The sequence below is a fragment of the Balaenoptera acutorostrata genome, chromosome X (genome assembly GCF_949987535.1).
Source record: "Balaenoptera acutorostrata chromosome X, mBalAcu1.1, whole genome shotgun sequence".
NCBI lineage: Eukaryota > Metazoa > Chordata > Mammalia > Artiodactyla > Balaenopteridae > Balaenoptera > Balaenoptera acutorostrata.
In genome coordinates, this window is record NC_080085.1 from 132,053,062 (window position 1) to 132,073,974 (window position 20,913).

Consider the following 20,913-nt stretch of genomic DNA (forward strand, 5'->3'; position numbering starts at 1 on the left):
TGCAGGAGACATGGGTTCGAGCCCTGGTCCAGGAAGATCCCACATGCCGAGGAGCAACTAAGCCCATGCGCCACAACTACTGAGCCTGAACTCTAGAGCCCGCAAGCCACAACTACTGAGCCTGTATGCCGGAACTACTGGAGCCCGTGTGCCTAGAGCCTGTGCTCCGCAATAAGAGAAGCCATCACAGTGAGAAGCCCATGCACCACAATGAAGAGTAGCCCCTGCTTGCCACAACTAGAGAAAGCCCACGTGCAGCAAATGAAGACCCAACACAGCCAAAAATAAATAAATAAAATTTAAAAAATTAAAAAAAAAGGTTGACCATACGTCTACCCTATTATCCAGCAATTGCACATATGAAAGCATATGTTCACAAAAAGATGTGTAGAACAATGTTCATAGCAGCCCTATTCATAACAGCCCCAACTGGCAGCAGATGAATGGGTAATGCACTGCATTCACACCACAGAGCACTGCTGAGCAAGAAGGAATGAATTGTTCCTGTGTGCAACGTGGATGAATCTCAAAATCATTACACTGGGTGAAAGAAGTAAGACACAAAGGCCTATATAACATATGCTTCCATTTACATGAATTGTCCCAGTATAGCCAAATCCAGAGAGACAGAACACAGATTGGAAAGAGGGAAGAGATATGGGAACATATTGTATATGTATAACTGATTCACTTCGTTATAAAGCAGAAGCTAACACACCATTGTAAGGCAATTATACTTCAATAAAGATGTTAAAAAAAAAAAAAAAAGAAAACAGATTGGTGGTTACCAGGGGCTGAGGGAAGGCGAATGGGGAGTGGCGGGGTCTCCTTCTAGAGTGATGAAAATGTTCTGGAACTAGATAGGGTGGTGGTTGCACAACACTGTGAATGCACTAAATGCCACTGTAGACTTTAAAATGAACAATTTTATGTTTTGTGAATTTTGTCTCAATTGAAAAATTAAAAAGCCCTCTTGAAAGCAAACAGATATAACGTGTAAGAAGTGTCACAGAACTTTTCATTTTGAAACCTCAGTTTGTGACACACCAGAGGAGATGTGACAATTGCAGGGGCCTGGGTAGTGACCACACATTTGTGGACACTGGGTGACACTTCATTGAGCTGAAACTCTGTTTCCCTGTCTGTAAAGTGGGTGTTGAACGCTACAGGTGATCAATGCTACACGATCCCTGTTGTCACTGTTACTACATTAAGTCTTCTTCAACCCAGTCTCCATTTCTCCTGGTAAATCTGAGTCATATAGACCTGCTCTTTTGTTTCTAATGTATATTAATCAGGGTAGGCTAACTGCTGTAGCCAACGACCAGAAAATGTCTGTGGCTGAAGACGATGAAAGCTTATTTCACACTCCCACCACAGTCCAATGCTGCTGGTGGTGGTGATGTGTGAGGAGGGTGGTGGCTTAGAAGTTCACGCTTGCAGAATTCATGCAGAGTCTTGCAGGGAGGTAGGTCTCTCTGCTCCCGTGCACGGCTGGCAGCTGCTGATTTGCTACGGGTTAAGAACTTACTAGAGCACAACAGTCCCATTGGCCTGGGCAGTATAGAAACATATTAGAATATTCATAACAGCCATCGAGCTCTGGTCTTGCTTTATATAAGTCCGACCTTGGAAGTCTTATTTGGACAAAGGGGCTTTTAGGAATCCCAAGATTTCCAATTTGGTTGTAGTGTCCTATGAAAATCACCTCCACAGATCCTGAAGAGATTGGAAAGGAAGGGCAGGGGCTGCAGAAAAAGCCACAAATGAGGAGGAATTTCACAGTGAATGGACTGCTCCAGCTCCCGAGGTTACTGCTCCTCAACCTGAGGCTGCAGACGGTGCTAAAGGTGTTCAGGAGCCCCCAGTGCCCATCCTGCCACTCCCTGCTGAGGACCGACTGGGCCTCAGGCCTCTGCTGGAGTCAGGGCTGCAGCTCCCACTGCTCAGGCCTCTGAACGAATTCACATGTTGACCAGAGGGCAGACAGCAGAAGCAAGAACTACTACAATCCTGCAGCCTGTGGAAGAAAAACCACATTCACAGAAAGATAGACAAGATGAAAAGGCAGAGGGCTATGTACCAGATGAAGGAACAAGATAAAACCCCAGAAAAACAACTAAATGAAGTGGAGATAGGCAACCTTCCAGAAAAAGAATTCAGAATAATGATAGTGAAGATGATCCAAGACCTCGGAATAAGAATGGAGGCAAAGATGGAGACGATGCAAGAAATGTTTAACAAAGACCTAGAAGAATTAAAGAACAAACACCTAGAAGAATTAAAGAACAAACAAACAGAGATGAACAATACAATAACTGAAATGAAAAATACACTAGAAGGAATCAATAGCAGAATAACTGAGGCAGAAGAACGGATAAGTGACCTGGAAGACAGAATGGTGGAATTCACTGCTGCGGAACAGAATAAAGAAAAAGGAATGAAGAGAAATGAGGACAGCCTAAGAGACCTCTGGGACAACATTAAATGCAACAACATTTGCATTATAGGGGTCCCAGAAGGAGAAGAGAGAGAGAAAGGACCCGAGAAAATATTTGAAGAGATTATAGTTGAAAACTTCCCTAACATGGGAAAGGAAATAGCCACCAAAGTCCAGGAAGCACAGAGAGTCCCATACAGGATAAACCCAAGGAGAAACACGCCGAGACACATAGTAATCAAATTGGCAAAAGTTACAGACAAAGAAAAATTATTGAAAGCAGCAAGGGAAAAACGACAAATAACATACAAGGGAACTCCCATATGCTTAACAGCTGATTTCTCAGCAGAAACTCTACAAGCCAGAAGGGAGTGGCATGACATATTTAAAGTGATGAAAGGGAAGAACCTACAACCAAGATTACTCTACCCGGCAAGGATCTCATTCAGATTTGAAGGAGAAATCAAAAGCTTTTCAGACAAGCAAAAGCTAAGAGAATTCAGCACAACCAAACCAGCTCTACAACGAATGCTAAAGGAACTTCTCTAAGTGGGAAACACAAGAGAAGAAAAGGACCTACAAAAACAAACCCAAAACAATTAAGAAAATGGTAATAGGAACATACATATTGATAATTACCTTAAACGTGAATGGATTAAGTGCTCCAACCAAAAGACACAGGCTCGCTGAATGGATACAAAAACAAGACCCATATATATGCTGTCCACAAGAGACCCACTTCACACCTAGGGACACATACAGACTGAAAGTGAGGGGATGGAAAAAGATATTCCATGCAAATGGAAATCAAAAGAAAGCTGGAGTAGTAATAGTGTGGGACTTTAATACCTCACTTACACTAATGGACAGATCATCTAAACAGAAAATTAATAAGGAAACACAAGCTTTAAATGACACAATAGAACAGATAGATTTAATTGATATTTATAGGACATTCCCTCCAAAAACAGCAGATTACACTTTCTTCTCAAGTGCACACGGAACATCCTCCAGGATAGATCACAGCTTGGGTCACAAACCAACCCTCAGTAAATTTAAGAAAATTGAAATCATATCAAGCATCTTTTCTGACCACAACACTATGAGATTAGAAATCAATTACAGGAGAAAAAACGTAAAAAACACAAACACATGGAGGCTAAACAATACATTACTAAATAACCAAGAGATCACTGAAGAAATCAAAGAGGAAATCAAAAGATACCTATAGACAAATGACAATGAAAACACAACGATCCAAAACGTTGTGATGCAGCAAAAGCAGTTCTAAGAGGGAAGTTTATAGCAGTACAAGCCTATCTCAAGAAACAAGAAAAATCTCAAATAAACAATCTAACCTTACACCTAAAGGAACTAGAGAAAGAAGAACAAACAAAACCCAAAGTTGGCAGAAGGAAAGAAATCATAAAGATCAGAGCAGAAATAAATGAAATAGAAACAAAGAAAACAATAGCAAAGATCAATAAAAATAAAAGCTGGTTCTTTGAGAAGATAAACTAAATTGATAAACCATTAGCCAGACTCATCAAGAAAAAGAGGGAGAGGACTCAAATCAATAAAATTAGAAATGAAAAAGGAGAAGTTACAACAGACACCACAGAAATACAAAGCATCCTAAGAGACTACTACAAGCAACTCTATGCCAATAAAATGGACAAGCTGGAAGAAATGGACAAATTCTTAGAAAGGTATAACCTTCCAAGACTGAACCAGGAAGCAATAGAAAATATGAACACACCAATCACAAATAATGAAATTGAAACTGTGATTAAAAATCTTCCAACAAACAGAAGTCCAGGACCAGATGGCTTTACAGGTGAATTCTATCAAACATTTAGAGAAGAGCTAACACCCATCCTTCTCAAACTCTTCCAAAAAATTGCAGAGGAAGGAACACTCCCAAACTCATTCTATGAGGCCACCATCACCCTGATACCAAAACCAGACAAAGATACTACAAAAAGAGCTTCCCTGGTGGCACAGTGGTTGAGAATCTGCCTGCTAATGCAGGGGACACGGGTTCGAGCCCTGGTCTGGGAAGATCCCACATGCCGCGGAGCAACTAGGCCCGTGAGCCACAATTACTGAGCCTGCGCGTCTGGAGCCTGTGCTCCGCAACAACAGAGGCCGCGATACTGAGAGGCCCGCGCACCGCGATGAAGAGTGGCCCCCACTTGCCACAACTAGAGAAAGCCCTCGCACAGAAACGAAGACCCAACACAGCCAAAAATAAATAAATAAAATAAATAAATAAATAAATAAAAGATAGCATTAAAAAAAGATACTACAAAAAAAGAAAATTACAGACCAATATCACTCATGAATATAGATGCAAAAATTCTCAACAAAATACTAGCAAACAGAATCCAACAACATATTAAAAGCATCATACACCATGATAAAGTGGGATTTATCCCAGGGATGCAAGGATTCTTCAGTATACGCAAATCAATCAATGTGATACACCATATTAACAAACTGAAGAAAAAAAACATATGACCATCTCAATAGAGGCAGGAAAAGCTTTTGAAAAAATTCAACACCCATTTATGATAAAAAAATCTCCAGAAAGTGGGCATAGCGGGAACCTACCTCAACATAATAAAGACCATATACGACAAACCCACAGCAAACATCATTCTCAATGGAGAAAAACTGAAAGCATTTCCTCTAAGATCAGGAACAAGACAAGGAAGTCCACTCTCACCACTATTATTCAACATAGTTTTGGAAGTCCTAGCCATGGCAATCAGAGAAGAAAAAGAAATAAAAGGAATCCAAATTGGAAAACAAGAAGTAAAACTGTCACTGTTTGCAGATGACATGATACTATACATAGAGAATCCTAAAGATGCCACCAGAAAACTACTAGAACTAATCAATGAATTTGGTTAAGTATCAGGATACAAAATTAATGCACAGAAATCTCTGGCATTCCTATACACTAATGATGAAAAATCTGAAAGAGAAATTAAAGAAACACTCCCATTTACCATTGCAACAAAAAGAATAAAATACCTAGGAATAAACCTACCTAGGGAGACAAAAGACCTGTATGCAGAAAAGTATAAGACACTGATGAAAGAAAATAAAGATGATACAAACAGATGGAGAGATATACCATGTTCCTGGATTGGAAGAATCAATATTGTGAAAATGACTATACTACCCAAAGCAATCTACAGATTCAATGCAATCCCTATCAAATTACCAATGGCATTTTTTACAGAACTAGAACAAAAAATCTTAAAATTTGTTCGAAGACACAAAAGACCCTGAATAGCCAAAGCAGTCTTGAGGGAAAAAAATAGAGCTGGAGGTATCAAACTCCCTGACTTCAGACTATACTGCAAAGCTACAGTAATCAAGACAATATGGTACTGGCACAAAAACAGAAATATAGATCAATGGAACAGGATAGAAAGCCCAGAGGTAAACCCACGCACATATGGTCAACTAATCTATGACAAAGGAGGCAAGGATATACAATGGAGAAAAGACAGCCTCTTCAATAAGTGGTGCTGGGAAAACTGGACAGCTACATGTAAAAGAAAGAAATGAGAACACTCCCTAACACCATATACAAAAATAAACTCAAAATGGATTAGAAACCTAAAAGTAAGACTGGACACTATAAAACTCTTAGAGGAAAACATAGGCAGAACACACTTTGACATAAATCACAGCAAGATCTTTTTTGATCCGCCTCCTAGAGTAATGGAAATAAAAACAAAAATAAACAAATGGGACCTAATGAAATTTAAAAGCATTTGCAAACAAAAGGAAACTACAAACAAGACAAAAAGACAGCCCTCAGAATGGGAGAAAATATTTGCAAATGAATCAACAGACAAATGATTTATCTCCAAAATATATAAACAGCTCATGCAGCTCAATATTACAAAAACAAACACCCCAATCCAAAAATGGGCAGAAGACCTAAATAGACATTTCTCCAAAGAAGATATACAGATTGCCAACAAACACTTGAAAGAATGCTCAACATCACTAATCATTAGAGAAATGCAAAACAAAACTGGAATGAGGTATCACCTCACACCAGTCAGAATGGCCATCATCAAAAAATCTACAAACAATAAATGCTGGAGAGGGTGTGGAGAAAAGGGAACCCTATTGCGCTGTTGGTGGGAATGTAAATTGATACAGCCACTATGGAGAACAGTATGAAGGTTCCTTAAAAAACTAAAACTAGAGCTACCACACAACCCAGCAATCCCACTACTGGGCATATACCCTGAAAAGACCATAATTCAAGAAGACACATGTACCCCAGTGTTCATTGCAGCACTATTTACAATAGCCAGGACATGGAAAAAACCTAAGTGTCCATCGACAGACGAATGGATAAAGAAGATGTGGTACATATATACAATGGAATATTACTCAGCCATAAAACGAAACGAAATTGGGTCATTTGTAGGTCAAGGTGTGGACCCCGAGAGAAGACCGAGGGGAGCCCAATCCCCGGAACAAAGGGGGGGGTCCCACAGAAATCTGGCCTGACCCAACTGTCAGCCCTGGAAACCCCAGGCAGGACCTGTCTCATTGACACCTCCTCATTTCCAGATGGGTGGGTTCAGGGAGGCGGGCACCTTGCTCTGGGGGTCTGGCCTCAGGCCCTGGCAAGGGTCATGGAGAAGACTGGGGAGACCCCTCCTCACACAGAGTACTTGGAGCCCAGCCGGCCCTGCCCCCTTTGTCACCCGTGGGTGTCCCAGAATAGGTGGGTACATGGACTGCCCCTCACTTCCTCTTCTGGCGTCTTATGGAGGTGAGGCCTTGGCTGAAGGAGATGAGTCACAGTCAGCAGAGGGAGCTGTCCCAGGCCCTGCAGGGTGTCAAGGTGGAGACTGAGCCGACCGCCCATCGTCCCAGCACAGATGGACCCCACGGCGTTTGGTTGTCCCTTGTGAGCCCTGTTAGCCCCTGGGCACCATGGCCTGATGTGGAGGTCCTCCCTTCCTGCTTTTCAGTGCAGGGAATGTGTCTTGAGAATTTTGCCTCAGGACAGCAGACAGAGGGCCCAGGCCCTGCCAGGGGGAAGGGGAGGCCCTGCCCTAAGCGAGCACACAGGGGGCCACCCACGCCAGGACAGTGGGAACCTCACAGAGTCCGGCCCACCCCTCCTGCCAGCACCGAGGGGCCCAGGGCTGTGGCACAACCTACACCCGAGGTGCGCCCTCCATTCCCCTTACAGGGGCTCCAGGAACCGGGAGGCGAAGGCCCAGGTCTGAGGCACGTGTCCTCAGGCCACAGAGCAGAGGAGGCCCAGGCAGCGCCAGGAGTCAAGGTGAGGTGCGTGCCCTGAGTGTGCACCCAGGGGCTCCCCCTCCCAGAACAGAGGGGACCCCACAAGGCCCAAGTCACCGCACCTCCCCACAGCCCTCTCAGCCCCGGTTGGTACCTGGGGCTGTGCTGGCTGCACCCTGAGGGGCCACGTCGCTTCCTTCTTCAGGTTGGAGGGAACAGGCCGCCCAGGAGGAGCGCCCCTGTGATGCCCGAGGGCACCCCTCCAGGCGAGCCCTGTAAGTGGCCTTTGTCAGAGCTGCCCAGGGTGCGTTTCTCCGCCGAGGCCGCTCACACCCCCTCTCTCCCCCAGGTCCGTGGTCCCCACCTGTCACCCCTGCCCAGACTCCCGTCGGCGGCCTGACCCCAGTCATCAGGCCCCTGGTCGAGATGAGCGAGCTGCGCCAGCCTGAGGCAGACCTTCAGGCCCCAGTCCAGGCCCAGGGCCCCGTGGAGGCGCAGGTGTTCGGGGCTGCGGGGGAGGAGGCCGCCTCCCCCTCGTCCTCCTCCTCCCCCGTCGCCCCCTCCTTCTCCGCCTATGCCGAGTCCTTGCCCCAGGAGGCACTTACTGTGCTGAAGTCTCACCTGGTGGTATTCCTGCTCCTCAAGTATCGCACCAAGGAGCCGATCTGCAAGGCAGAGATGCTGAATATGGTCCTCGGTGACCATCGGGACTACTTCCCCGTGGTCTTCAGCCAAGCTTGCGAGTGCATGCAGCTGGTGTTTGGCGTGGACGTGAAGGAGGTGGACCCCCGCGAGTGCACCTACGTCCTGGTCCCCACCCTGGGCCTCACCTGTGATGCAGTGCTGAGCGACGGGCAGAGCATGCCCAAGGCCGGCCTCCTGGTGATGGTCCTGTGCCTGATCGCCCTGTACGGTGACCGCGCCGCTGAGGAGGAGATCTGGGAAGCACTTAGCGTGATGGGGGTGTATGCAGGGAGGGAGCACTGCATCTATGGAGAGCCCAGGGAGCTCCTCACCAAAGTGTGGGTGCAGGAGGGCTACCTGGAGTACCGGCAGGTGCCCCACTGTGACCCCGCCCGCTACGAGTTCCTGTGGGGTCCCCGGGCCTACGCGGAGGCCAGCAAGTGGCAGGTCTTGGAGCATCTGCTCAGGGTCAATACCTTGGGTCCCACGTCTGCAGAGGGTGTGAGTGATGAGGAAGAGGGGGCCTGAGCCAGAGCAGCAGCCAGGCTCCTTCCAGGCCCACATCCAGCAGCTTCTCCCGTGGGGCAGGAAGGGAGGCTGATCCTTCGCTCGGAGTTTGAAGAGGGAGCGGTTAGCTTTCTAAGTAGTGAGGGCCCGGGCCTGTCGGGGGAACCCGGTGTGCAGCATCTTTGGGTTCCTGTTGTGTATGATGACATGGAATTTCATCTGTTTTCTTTAGGAAATTTTCAAATATTGTTCCACTTAAAAGAAGGCTTAATAAGCTTCAGTATATAAGTTTGTGAATGACATTAATCACACATGTATTTGCACTAATTCAGTTGAACGACAAGAGTTTTGCAATTGTGTAAAACAAATTGTAAGATTCCCATATCATTTTGTGATCCTGAACAAGATAACATGGCATTGGAATAGGAATTTACTTGGAAATGTGAAAGTAATTAGCAGTACAACTGAAGGCCACCCCATTGTTCCTCGGGACACTCTGTCGTCGGCTCAGTGGTGCGTGCCTTGCTGTGGGACTGTCCTGTGCCCACCATAGGGCAGGGCCAGGCCCCGGGCATGTGGGCCAGATGGGGAGGGGCTGCCCTGGGGGGAGTGGGCATTGCTGGCGCCCATCTTCCTGGCGAGAGGCCACCCGCGGGGCCCTCAGGAAGGGAGAATGTGTGGGGATGGAGGGCCACCGGGTGGGGTATAGCAGAGGCACCTTGTTGGGGATCCTGGGGGGGGGTGCCCGGGACCCGAGGGATCTGGTGGCTGTTAGAAGTTCCTCTCTGTGTTATCATGCCCTCTGTTCAATGGTTTCAGTCAATGTTTCTCTTAGTAAATTTCCCTGAAACTTTCATCTGAGTCTGGTGTCTGCTGTGGGCAATGGAGGGAAAGGGCTAGGGGTAAGGGCGGGGGTCCAGAGTCAGATTCCTGCTCAGCACCCATGGGACACCTCTCCAGTGAAAGGGTAGGCTAGGCACTTTGCAGACCCAGACATGGTGAGGGTTTTTCTTCCATTTCATAGGTGAATTGTAAAGTTTTAGCACAAACTGATAATTGCCTAAAAAGGCAGTAGAGAAGTTAAAATGTAAATGAAAAACTTGATGATCTCAGCAGGAAAAAGGGAACATAGGAGCAAAAATAGTTGGACAGACAGTGCTATGGACTGAATATTTGTAAACCTGTCCCCCTCAATCACCTGTTAAATTCTAACCCCCAAAGGGATGGGATTTGGAGGTGGGGCCCTGGGAAGTGATTAGCCCATGAGGGGGGAGCCCTCATGAATGAGACTAGCTCCCTTATAAAAGAGACCCGAGACAGCTGCCTCATCCTCTTCTGCCATGTGAGAAGATGGCTAGTTGATAACAACTAGACAAGAAATCAGTCCATATAAAGAAGAGCTTTATTACTAGTACTTTATTACTCAGCCGTACAAAGGAACGAAATTGGGTCATTTGTAGAGACGTGGATGGATCTAGAGACTGTCATACAGAGTAAAGGAAGTCAGAGAGAGAAAAACAAATATCGTATATTAATGCATATATGTGGAACCTAGAAAAATGGTACAGGTGTACCGGTTTGCAGGGCAGAAGCAGAGACACAGATGTAGAGCACAAACGTATGGACACCAACGTGGGAAAGTGGTGGGGGTGGGGGTGGTGGTGCTGTGATGAATTGAGAGATTGGGATTGACATATGTACACTAATATGTATAAAATGGATAACTAATAAGAACCTGCTGTATAAAAAATAAAATAAAATTCAAAAATTAAAAAAAGAAGAAAAAGGAAAAACAGTAGGTTTCTGACGTTGTCAATCACAATAGAAACCCACCTGTAAAGACAGATTGACCAATGTGCCACCATGGGCTCTGCATCTCCCAAGTTTGCTCCTCCAACTCGGCTGCCTTGCAGGGAGGCCTTCCTATTGGTGGAAGGCCAATGGGCGTGTCTTTTGCTTCCGGAGGCGCCAAGCCTTGGGACCACACGCCCTCAGTGCGCGTGGCTACTGCTGCTTCCGTAGCAAAGCGCCTCCTCACGTGCTCTCCTGATCCAACCACTTTCTCTGTAAAGGGACGTCTAGAACGTTCTCCCTCATCTTCCTCGGGCTTCCGGGAGCACCCAGAAACCCACGTGGCGTTCGCACAGAGTGCCTGGGACAGTGGGCTTCACAGTTCCTGGCTGCAGTGCTGAGACGAGCTCTTCAGCCCCTTCTCAGCGGGACTCTGCGTCATCCACAGAGTCACAGAAAGTCAGTAAACAGGTGGGGGCTTTGCCGGGGGCTGGACTCCACAGGTACCGGGGGCGCTGGGAAGGAGTGGGGGTGGGGGGAGGGGTACGGGCTGCTCGATGGGGAGTGGGGGAGGGGCGGCAGAGGGCAGCGGGCTGAAGGGGGGCTGGGGGAAGGGTCCCTCAGTGTGCTGGTCCGAGGGCAGGACCGCTGGCTGCCGGGGTGGCTGGTGGGGGGCGTTCTGGAGTTGGGGTGCAGAGGGTTGGGCTAATGGCTAAGCGTGGGGGGGGGCCCGGAGCGGAGGGCTTCCTGCTGGGTGGGTGGGGCCGGCTTTGGGGGCCAGAGGAGAGGACGACTGGCTGTGGGGGTGGGGAGGACGCGACGGGCGGGCCACTCCCCCTCCTCGGGCCGAGACACGAGGCGAGGGCTAACGGCTGCTGCGTGTGGCGGGAGGAAGGCGGAGCTACTCCTGGCGGAGGCGCGGGTCGATGGGGAGGACTCTCGGGCCCCCTCCTCGGGCCGAGACACGAGGCGAGGGCAAACGGCTGCTGCGTGTGGCGGGAGGAAGGCGGAGCTACTCCTGGCGCAGGCGCGGGTCGATGGGGAGGACTCCCGGGCGCGGGTGCGGTAGGCGTTGGGGGAGCTCCCGCCGGGGCGGGGGGTGGGGTGGGGGAGGATGCCCGTGGCAGGAAGGGGGCTCAGGCTCCCGGGTGGGCGAGGGCAAGAGGGGTGGGCTCTGCGTCTGGGGTGCGAGAGGCGAGAGCCCCTGGCTCTGAGGGTGCTCGGGGGAGGACTCCCCGGTGTGGGGAGGTGAGAGAGGCAGTCTGATCTCTAAGCATGGGGTGTGCCCGGCTTGCAGGGCCCAGAGCGGATCGCCAGCAGGTGGTGGGTGGGGGAGGGTGTATGGGGGGATGTAGTGGGGGAGGGTGCGGGGAGAAGCCGCCTGGCCACAAGGGGCGTAAGTGATGCTGAGAGGGGAGGCGCTGGGGCTGCTGCGATCTGCTGGAGGCTGTTGACCATGGCAGATGGATTTGTGGGGGTCCAGGGAGGGGTCCTGCCCTGCTGCATGAGGCATCAAGAAGCTCCGCTGGCTGCCGGGGTGGGGTAATGGCTAAGCGTGGGGGGGTCCAGAGCGGAGGGCTTCCTCCTGGGCGGGTGGGGCCGGCTTTGGGGGTCAGAGGAGAGGACGACTGGCTGTGGGGGTGGGGAGGACGCGACGGGCGGGCCACTCCCCCTCCTCGGGCTGAGACACGAGGCGAGGGCTAACGGCTGCTGCGTGTGGCGGGAGGAAGGCGGAGCTACTCCTGGCGCAGGTGCGGGTCGATGGGGAGGACTCCCGGGCGCGGGTGCGGTAGGCGTTATGGGAGCTCCCGCCGGGGCGGGGGGTGGGGTGGGGGGGGAGGACGCTCGTGGCAGGAAGGGGGCTCCGGCTCCCAGGGGGGGGCAAGACGGGTGGGCTCTGCGTCTGGGGTGCGAGAGGAGAGAGCCCCTGGCTCTGGGGGTGCTCGGGGGAGGACTCCCCGGTGTGGGGAGGTGAGAGAGGCAGTCTGACCTCTACGCATGGGGGGGGCGCCCGGCTTCCAGGTCCCAGAGCCGAGTGCCACCAGCTGGTGGGTGGGGGAGGGTGTATGGGGGGATGTGGTCGGGGGGGGCATAGGGGCAGAGCTGCCTGGCCACGAGGGGCGTAAGTGATGCTGAGAGGGGAGGCGCTGGGGCTGCTGTGATCTGGTGGAGGCTGTTGGCCATGGCAGATGGATTTGTGGGGGTCCAGGGAGGGGCTCTGGCCCCCTGCATGAGGCATCGAGAAGCTCCAGGTCGCACTGGAGGCCATAGGGCGCGATGAGCGCTTGCAGTACTTCCTGACATCCTGGCCGCGGAGAGACTGGGGAGCGGGTATAAGGGGCGGTGTCTCAGGTGGGCGGAGGGAAGGATCCCACGTCCTGTGTGGAGTCAAGTTGAGGCCCCTGAGGGAGGACTGAGGAGACGCTGGGCCCCAAACAGAGGGGACCCCACAGATCCCCGACCCTGCCGTCAGCCCTGGGAGGCCCCGTGGTAGGATGGGCACACGCATTGTTTCTTTATTTCCCCATCAGGTCTGACAGATCCTGGGGACTTGGTATAAAGAACGGGGCCTCAGATCGATAGAGGGGAGGGTCCAGGTGCTGCCAGAGTGAGGGCGAGGCCCCTGAGGGACGACTGAGGGGAGCCCACAGAAACCCATCCGTGTGGTCAGCCCTGGGCAACACCGGGGCGGGATGACCCCAGGCAGCATTTCCTGACATCCGGGTCCCAGAGAGAGTGGGGACTTGGGGTAAGGGTCAGGGCCTCAGGTGGGCAAAGGGGGGGATCCCAGGTCCTGCTGGGGGTCAAGGTGAGGACCCTGAGGGAGGACAGAGGGGACCCTGGGCCCCAGAACAGAGGGGACCTCAGAGGAGCTCGCCCATGCTGTCAGCCCTGGGAGGTCCCGGGCAGGGCTGACTTGACGTTGCAGGCTCTCACCTCTGCCACGTGGTTGGGGATGGAGGCGTCTAAGGATGCGAGGACCTTGGTCTGAGGGGAAACATCAGGTCAGCAGAGGGAGGAGTCCCAGGATCTGCCGGGGTCAAGGTGTGGACCCCGGGAGAGGACTGAGGAGAGCCCAATCCCCGGAACAATGGGGGGCCCACAGAGTCCGGCCCACCCCTCCTACCAGCACCGAGGGGCCCAGGGCTGTGGCACAACCTACACCCGAGGTGCGCCCTCCATTCCCCTTACAGGGGCTCCAGGAACCGGGAGGCGAAGGCCCAGGTCTGAGGCACGTGTCCTCAGGCCACAGAGCAGAGGAGGCCCAGGCAGCGCCAGGAGTCAAGGTGAGGTGTGTGCCCTGAGTGTGCACCCAGGGGCTCCCCGTCCCAGAACAGAGGGGACCCCACAAGGCCCAAGTCACCGCACCTCCCCACAGCCCTCTCAGTCCCGGTCGGTACCTGGGGCTGTGCTGGCTGCACCCTGAGGGGCCACCTCGCTTCCTTCTTCAGGTTGGCAGGGGACAGGCCGCCCAGGAGGAGCGCCCCTGTGATGCCCGAGGGAACCCCTCCAGACGAGCCCTGTAAGTGGCCTTTGTCAGAGCTGCCCAGGGTGCATTTCTCCGCCGAGGCCGCTCACACCCCCTCTCTCCCCCAGGTCCGTGGTCCCCACCTGTCACCCCTGCCCAGACTCCCGTCGGCGGCCCGACCCCAGTCATCAGGCCCCTGGTCGAGATGAGCGAGCTGCACCAGCCTGAGGCAGACCTTCAGGCCCCAGTCCAGGCCCAGGGCCCCGTGGAGGCGCAGCTGTTCGGGGCTGCGGGCGAGGAGGCCGCCTCCCCCTCGTCCTCCTCCTCCCCCGTCGCCCCCTCCTTCTCCGCCTGTGCCGAGTCCTTGCCCCAGGAGGCACTTACTGTGCTGATGGCTGACCTGGTGGCGTTCCTGCTCCTCAAGTATCGCACCAAGGAGCCGATCTGCAAGGCGGAGATGCTGAATATGGTCCTCGGTGACCATCGGGACCACTTCCCCGTGGTCTTCAGCCAAGCTTGCAAGTGCATGCAGCTGGTGTTTGGTGTGGACGTGAAGGAGGTGGACCCCCGCGAGTGCACGTACGTCCTGGTCCCCACCCTGGGCCTCACCTGTGATGCAGTGCTGAGCGATGGGCAGAGGCCCAAGGCCGGCCTCCTGGTGCTGATTCTGGGCCAGATCGCCCTGTACGGTGACCGCACCCCTGAGGAGGATGTCTGGGAATTGCTCAGCATCATGGAGGTGTATGTAGGGGAGCAGCACTGCATCTATGGAGAGCCCAGGGAGCTCCTCACCGAAGTGTGGGTGCAGGAGGGCTACCTGGAGTACCGGCAGGTGCCCCACAGCGACCCCGCCCGCTACGAGTTCCTGTGGGGTCCCCGGGCCTACGCGGAGACCAGCAAGTGGCTGGTCCTGGAGCATCTGCTCAGGGTCAATGGATGGGATCTCAGGTCCTTCCTATCCCTGTGTGCAGAGGGTGTGAGCGATGAGGAAGAGGGGGCCTGAGCCAGAGCAGCAGCCAGGCTCCTTCCAGGCCCAAGTTCACTGGTAGGAAGTGAGGTTGGTCCTTCACTCTGAGTTTGAAGAGAGAGCGGTCGAGTTTCCAAGTAGCGAGGGCCCCTGCGAGTGGGGGGAACATGGTGTGTAGCATCTTTGGGTTCCTGTTGTGTATGTTGACATGGAATATCATCTGTTTTCTTTAGGAATTTTTCAAATGTTATTCGTTTTAATGGAAGACTAAACAAGCTACAGTGTCTAACTTTGTGAATGACTTTGATTAGAATGTGTTTATAATTACCCAGTTTAAGTACAAGAGTTTTGCTGTTTTGTAAAAGAGATTGGGAAATCTCCCATTCCATTTTGTGACCCTGAGGCAGATAACATGGAATTGGAATCAGAACTGCTCTGGAAGTGTGAAAGTACTTAGCAGTAATATAGATGGGGGAAGAATTAGAAAAATAAAAGTAATCGTAGTGAGTTTTTGCTTCTTATCCTTCTTGTCTGTCATTCTGTAAAACTAAGCTATCTCTGTTTAGTTGGATTTGCACGGTGATTTACGAAAGCATGAAAAACTTGATTTGAGTAAGTAAGCCCCCTGCTCTCTGGCTTATTTATTCGGCAGCCCTCCACGGAGCCTCTGCTCTCTGGAAGGGCCTGTGTTAGTAGCGGGAATGCTAGGAAAAGCAGGACACACCCACACCTAGGGGGATGGTCTAGGAGCCGCAGTCACATGAGGAAGGTGGTGAGACGTCCCCCAAGTCCCACAGAACAAGTCAACATGGGACGAGGCGGTGGGGCTCCAGGAGCGGGCCCTGGAGTGTAAGTGCCCCGAGCCAGGGCAGTTTGGGCCTTTGGGAAGCGGGGCTTCCTTCTGTGGGAGGTGATGGTGATGAAGCTGCATGTTCTCTGACATGACCGGGACAAGAAACCGCCCAACCAAAGGCCAGAGGAGAGAGGGGAAGGGTCTGTGATCCAAACAATATGAGAAATAACTGCCAGTCATCAACGTTCCCACAGACGCCAGGTCCTGTGAGCTGCTTTACGAAGCTCACGCGCATCCCTGCAGCCCCTACAAGACACGGCTCGTCACACCCACTCGCTTCACAGGTGAAGAACCTGAGGCCACGGGGCTTGGGAATCTTCCCAGGGTCACGTGCTGCTAAGTGACGGGGTGGGGACCAGAGCCCTGGTCTGACTTCCTCTCGAGCCCACGCTGCTCCCACCCACCCCCGGCCCGTGGCCGACCTTCTGACTGGCGACTCATTGCTCTTCTCGGTGCTACACGGTGTCTTTCAGTTGACGAAAAGCAGGCCCAAGAAAGGAAGGTGCCGAGGAGAAGCAGAGGCGGTGCGGGGCTGGTCTGTGGTTTGCTGAGACCCGCCGCTGCCAGGCGCCGGCATTTCTGTCCAGTGCCGGCTCCTTCCCGCGTGACGGCGCCCCGTCCCTGCTCCTGCCCTGGGGCCCTCCTGCCCAACAGGAGCCCGGCCTGCTGAGCTGCTCATGGCTGAGCCACGGGCAGGGAGGGACTGAGACTGCCTGGGACTGACTGTAAGGCCCCAGTGCCTACCGGGACAAGGCCCCTCCAGGAGCCTCCTCAGATACTGGAGGGAAGTGAACGCTGGCAGACACCCCGAGACCCTGGCGGCAGCGAGGGAGGGGAGCGGCTGGAGGGCCTCTGGGCTGGGGGCATCAGGGCGCGGAAGCCAAGGGCAGGGGCCGCAGGGCGAGGCTGGGAAAGGCAGGCCTTGGACGTCACCAGGGCTTGTGCCCGCCCAACTGAAGGGTCCCGAGACCCGGCTGAGAAAGACCCCCACGGTGCACACAAACCCACTGCCGGGGCCTGGCTGGCACCTGGGGGGGAGGGGGACCAGGAAGGAGGCAGCTCCTACGGGACCCAGGGGGCGAGGGAGGGCCCGAGGAGGGGGGCAGCAGGCAAGGCCACACAGGCGGGCCCGCCCAAGGAGGCCCCAGCCTTCGGGCCCCTTCCAAGGAGCCACCGACGGCCTCCACCGAAATTCGCAGCCTCCGAGGTCACGTCCCTACAGGAGGAACTGACCTGAAAGAATGCTTTGTAAACCACTTTAGAAGCGTAAAGACCAGGGAGCAGGCCCGAATCTAGGCCTGGGAGCTCCATCCAGGATGCCAGTCCTTAGGCTGAAAGGCACCTCGGGAGGTCCTCTTCCACACCCTCTTAGCTCTCCCCTTTCAGAAATAGGGCAGTGGCGCTCACAGAGGGCAGATGACCCTGCTTAGTGGCAGAGCTGGGACAGGGACCTCGGATCCTCGCAGACGGGCCTCTCCAAGGTGCCACTCTGTCCCCTCCACGGTGGCTATGAAGGACAAAGTCGCCCACAACGGACAGAGAACGCGCATCGCCAAACCCACCATCCTATCCTCCCACCTGCGGTGAAGACGGACGACTCTCATTCGGGTTTCGGTGCGTCTGACACCCAGACCCTCATCTATTTCCAAATGCACGTGGACAGGGGCTTCCTCCAGTCGCGTCTAGGTCAGCAAGTAGGAAATTTCCTTGAGAGTGAGTCCGTGTCACTTAGGCCCGTTCAAAAGCGTCTAAGCTGAAAGCAAACAAAATCATTCTATGTATCCTCAAGGTAACAGCGAGACAGGGCCCCGGGGGTGGAGGTGGAGGGGGGCAGGGGCGGGCGTGGGGAAGGAGAGCAGGGCTGGCCTGGGAGCGCACCAGTGAAATGCTCGCTTTCAATGGGACAGGCTACACGCTGAAGCCCCAAATCAAGTCCTTCAAAGGGCAAGTACCCACAGAGACCCAAGGTGGACGTGGGAGGCCAGGATCGGGGGCAGCAGAAACCAAACCACCCCACTGCGGAAAGGAAACAGGGCTTTCGAGGCAGCCTCCAGGGAGGCTGGATCCGACGGTCTGGGACGGCGATGGGAAAAGGACACACGCAGGTGTTCCAAAAGTGAGCACTCTTGGGCCACGAGAAGGGCTTCTACGGGAAGAAATGGACGCTGAAGACAATCCCTCTGTGATCCGCACAGGGATGAGTTCTGGGGGCAGGCAGGGGAGAGAAAGGCTGCAGTCCCAGCACAGATGCTGGATGGGGGGCTGCCGCGCCCATGACCGTGGGGGGAGCACAGAGAACCGCACACCGTCCCCTCGGGGCTCCTCACCAGCCTCCAGACTTTGGCAACCTGTTTTAAGAAACGTTTAGTTTTAGCTGAAGAGGCCTGAGCAGTGGCAGGTGATTTAGGGAAACGCTTGCTTTGATGATTAGATCATATTACCTGTTGGAGTTACGTGTTTGTCACTTTTTCATCCTCATTCATAGTGAGTAATACATTTTACATGTCTGTGCAGTGCAGTGTGTGTCCTATGTATATATATATAACATGTGTGTAGAATATATGTGCCTATATACACATGCATCGCCATACCACATGTATGTATAGGGAACGCGTCATGTATGTTCCAGTACCCAGACTGAGGTCATCCACAGGGCCCTGAAGGGCACAGACACTCACGCCCCGTGGGGGTGCTGAGAGTCCTCCAGCCCGGCAGTCCCCGTGCTTTGAATGCAGGCTTGCCGCCTGCCTCACAGCCAGTCTGCCCGGGGAAGTGAGCCTGCAGGAGAAGGTGGGGCCACCACGCCGCCGGGAGAGAAGGGAGCAGAGTGGGCAGTGGAAGGAGAGAGCAGGGCCCAAGCCTGCGCAGAAGAGCCGCCTGCCGAGGGCCGTGCCTCGGACCCCCACGTCCAGGACCCTTCTCCATCCTCACACCCTCAGTCCTAGACCCTCACCCTCCTCCCTGGCCCTCGTGTCCATTTCACGAGAGATGATGACCTGATGGGGCTGGGGAGGCCACGTGGGCAGAATCCAGTGTCAGGCTCTCATGGGCACTAATGCCTGGCTTCCCTGTGTTTTCTCCATTATGTGGCCTGAGGCATCAGGTAGTAGGACCCCGTGGAGGACAGCTGAATCCCCCTTGACTGTTGGGGAGACAAGTCAGGCCAGTGCAGGGACGGGGCTTTGCACGTACACAAAGCTCAGCTTGAATAAGAGTCCTTCTAGTGATAAGCTGATCAAATCATGGAGACTCCCTATGCCTCGATTTCTCCGTCTGTAAAATGGGCCTCGTAATAGTACAAGGCAAAAGCATTGGTGTGGGCTTCCCCATGATGTGACCTGTTTGTAAAAGGCCTGGGCCAAATGAAGTGGTCGGTGGATGTAGCTCTTGTTACTGAGTGTGTAAGAAAGACGCGCCCTCCCCCACATTGTGAAGATTCCAAACCAGTACGTGTCTTCTGATCCCCGCATACGTGGATTAGTGCAGTTTTCCTTTTCTCGTGAAAATTTGTTATCAGAATGCTTGGATTCGCCTTACTCTTTTTCTCGCTTGTCCCTGTTCAAGGTGAGGCTATTCATTTGAGGTGTTGCTTCCATTTGAACACAGGTGTTTGCAGCTTTAACTCCCAAGTGCCTCTTTGGCCGCGTGCCGTAAGTCCTGGGGGCGTTGGTATGTGTTTTCTTCATTTCAAAGTATTTTCTAATTTCCCTTGTGATGTCTTGTGTGTTCCCTGGGCTATTGTCACGGACTGAACTGCGTCCCCCCAAATTTTGCATGTTGAAGCCCCAACCCCCAGAACCTCACAATGTCACTGTGACGGGAGTTAGTGGTTCTCAGGTTGGCGTGAGGCCATTGGGATGAGGTCTAAAGCAAGATGGCTGGCGCCCTTGAGGGAAGAGCAGATCAGCACATGCAAGGAGAGAAGGCAGGGCCTGGGGGTGCGTGCACAGAGGGTGACCACGTGAGGGGCGGTTAGAGCACGGCCACCTGCAACCAAGGAGACCGGCCGCAGTACGAGCCACCCCTGCTGGACCCTCCCTCTCGGCCTCCCGGGCCCCACCACCGTGAGAATCTGTGTCTGCTGTTTCAGCCCCTCATCCTGTGCTGTTGCATTTGGCATCGTCCCAGACTAATGCTGTTATTTGGGGAGGCCTGGCACAATTTCCCTCTCTTTGCGGATTTCCCAAGTTTCCTTCTGTTATTGATGTCTAATTTCACTCTATTTTGGCCAAGAGAACATACTTTGTATGATTTCAGTCCTTTTGTTTGTATCCCCTTAAGTCTACTGAGGGATGCTGTGTGGCTTAACGTGTGGACTATCCTGGAGAACGTTCTAGGTACACTTGACGAGCACGTGTGTATTCTGCTCTTGGGGCTAAATAGTCTACACGTGTCATGAGATCTAGTCTTTGTACAGGGCTGTTCAGACCTATGATTCCCTTACTGCGGTGCTGGCAGGTTGTTGTACCCATAATGAAAGCAGGCTGTGTTAGTCTGCTTAGAGCTGCCATAGCAAAGTCCCACAGAGTGGGTGGCTCAAACTACAGAAACGTACTGGGTCCCACTCCTGGTGGCTAGGAGTCCAACATCAACTTGCTGGAAAGTTGGGTTTCAGGTGAGGGAAGGCCTCTCCTCCTGGCTCGCAGACAGCCGGTTTTCCCTTGGTTCCTCACTTGGCTTCTGTGCACAGTTGGGGGGGGGGAAGGGAGGGAGGAAAGAAGAGAGAGAGAGAGGGAAGGAAGGATGGGGGGAGGGAGAGAGGGAAAAGGGAGGGAGGGAGGGAGAGAGAGAAAGCAAGAGGGAGAGGGAGGGAGGGAGGGAGAGAGATGGGGGCGGTAGGGAGGAAGAGAGAGAGGGGGAGGGAGGTAGAGAGTGAAAGCAAGATGTGGGGGTGACGGAGGGAGAGAGAA

The 20,913-nt window shown here is 53.0% G+C and overlaps 3 protein-coding genes across 3 annotated transcripts in view; 2 read left to right on the forward strand and 1 right to left on the reverse strand.

Moving 5' to 3' along the window:
- The window catches only part of TEX28 (testis expressed 28), a 41,210-nt gene that overhangs the window by 16,567 nt on the left and 3,730 nt on the right, over window positions 1-20,913 (reverse strand). The gene's annotated exons all lie outside the window — the stretch shown is intronic.
- LOC103001304 (melanoma-associated antigen 8-like) lies at window positions 8,159-8,944 on the forward strand. Its single transcript, XM_007183565.2, has one exon. The coding sequence runs from the start codon at window positions 8,159-8,161 to the stop codon at window positions 8,942-8,944; it is 786 nt and encodes a 261-aa protein (XP_007183627.2).
- LOC130706458 (melanoma-associated antigen 10-like) lies at window positions 14,389-15,186 on the forward strand. The gene has a single exon (XM_057538581.1). It carries the CDS (start codon window positions 14,389-14,391, stop codon window positions 15,184-15,186), a length of 798 nt encoding a protein of 265 aa, XP_057394564.1.

Excerpts from the sequence above, each read along its gene's own strand:
- LOC103001304 (XM_007183565.2), top strand. The coding sequence starts at position 8,159 with ATGAGCGAGCTGCGCCAGCCTGAGGCAGACCTTCAGGCCCCAGTCCAG.
- LOC130706458 (XM_057538581.1), top strand. The coding sequence starts at position 14,389 with ATGAGCGAGCTGCACCAGCCTGAGGCAGACCTTCAGGCCCCAGTCCAG.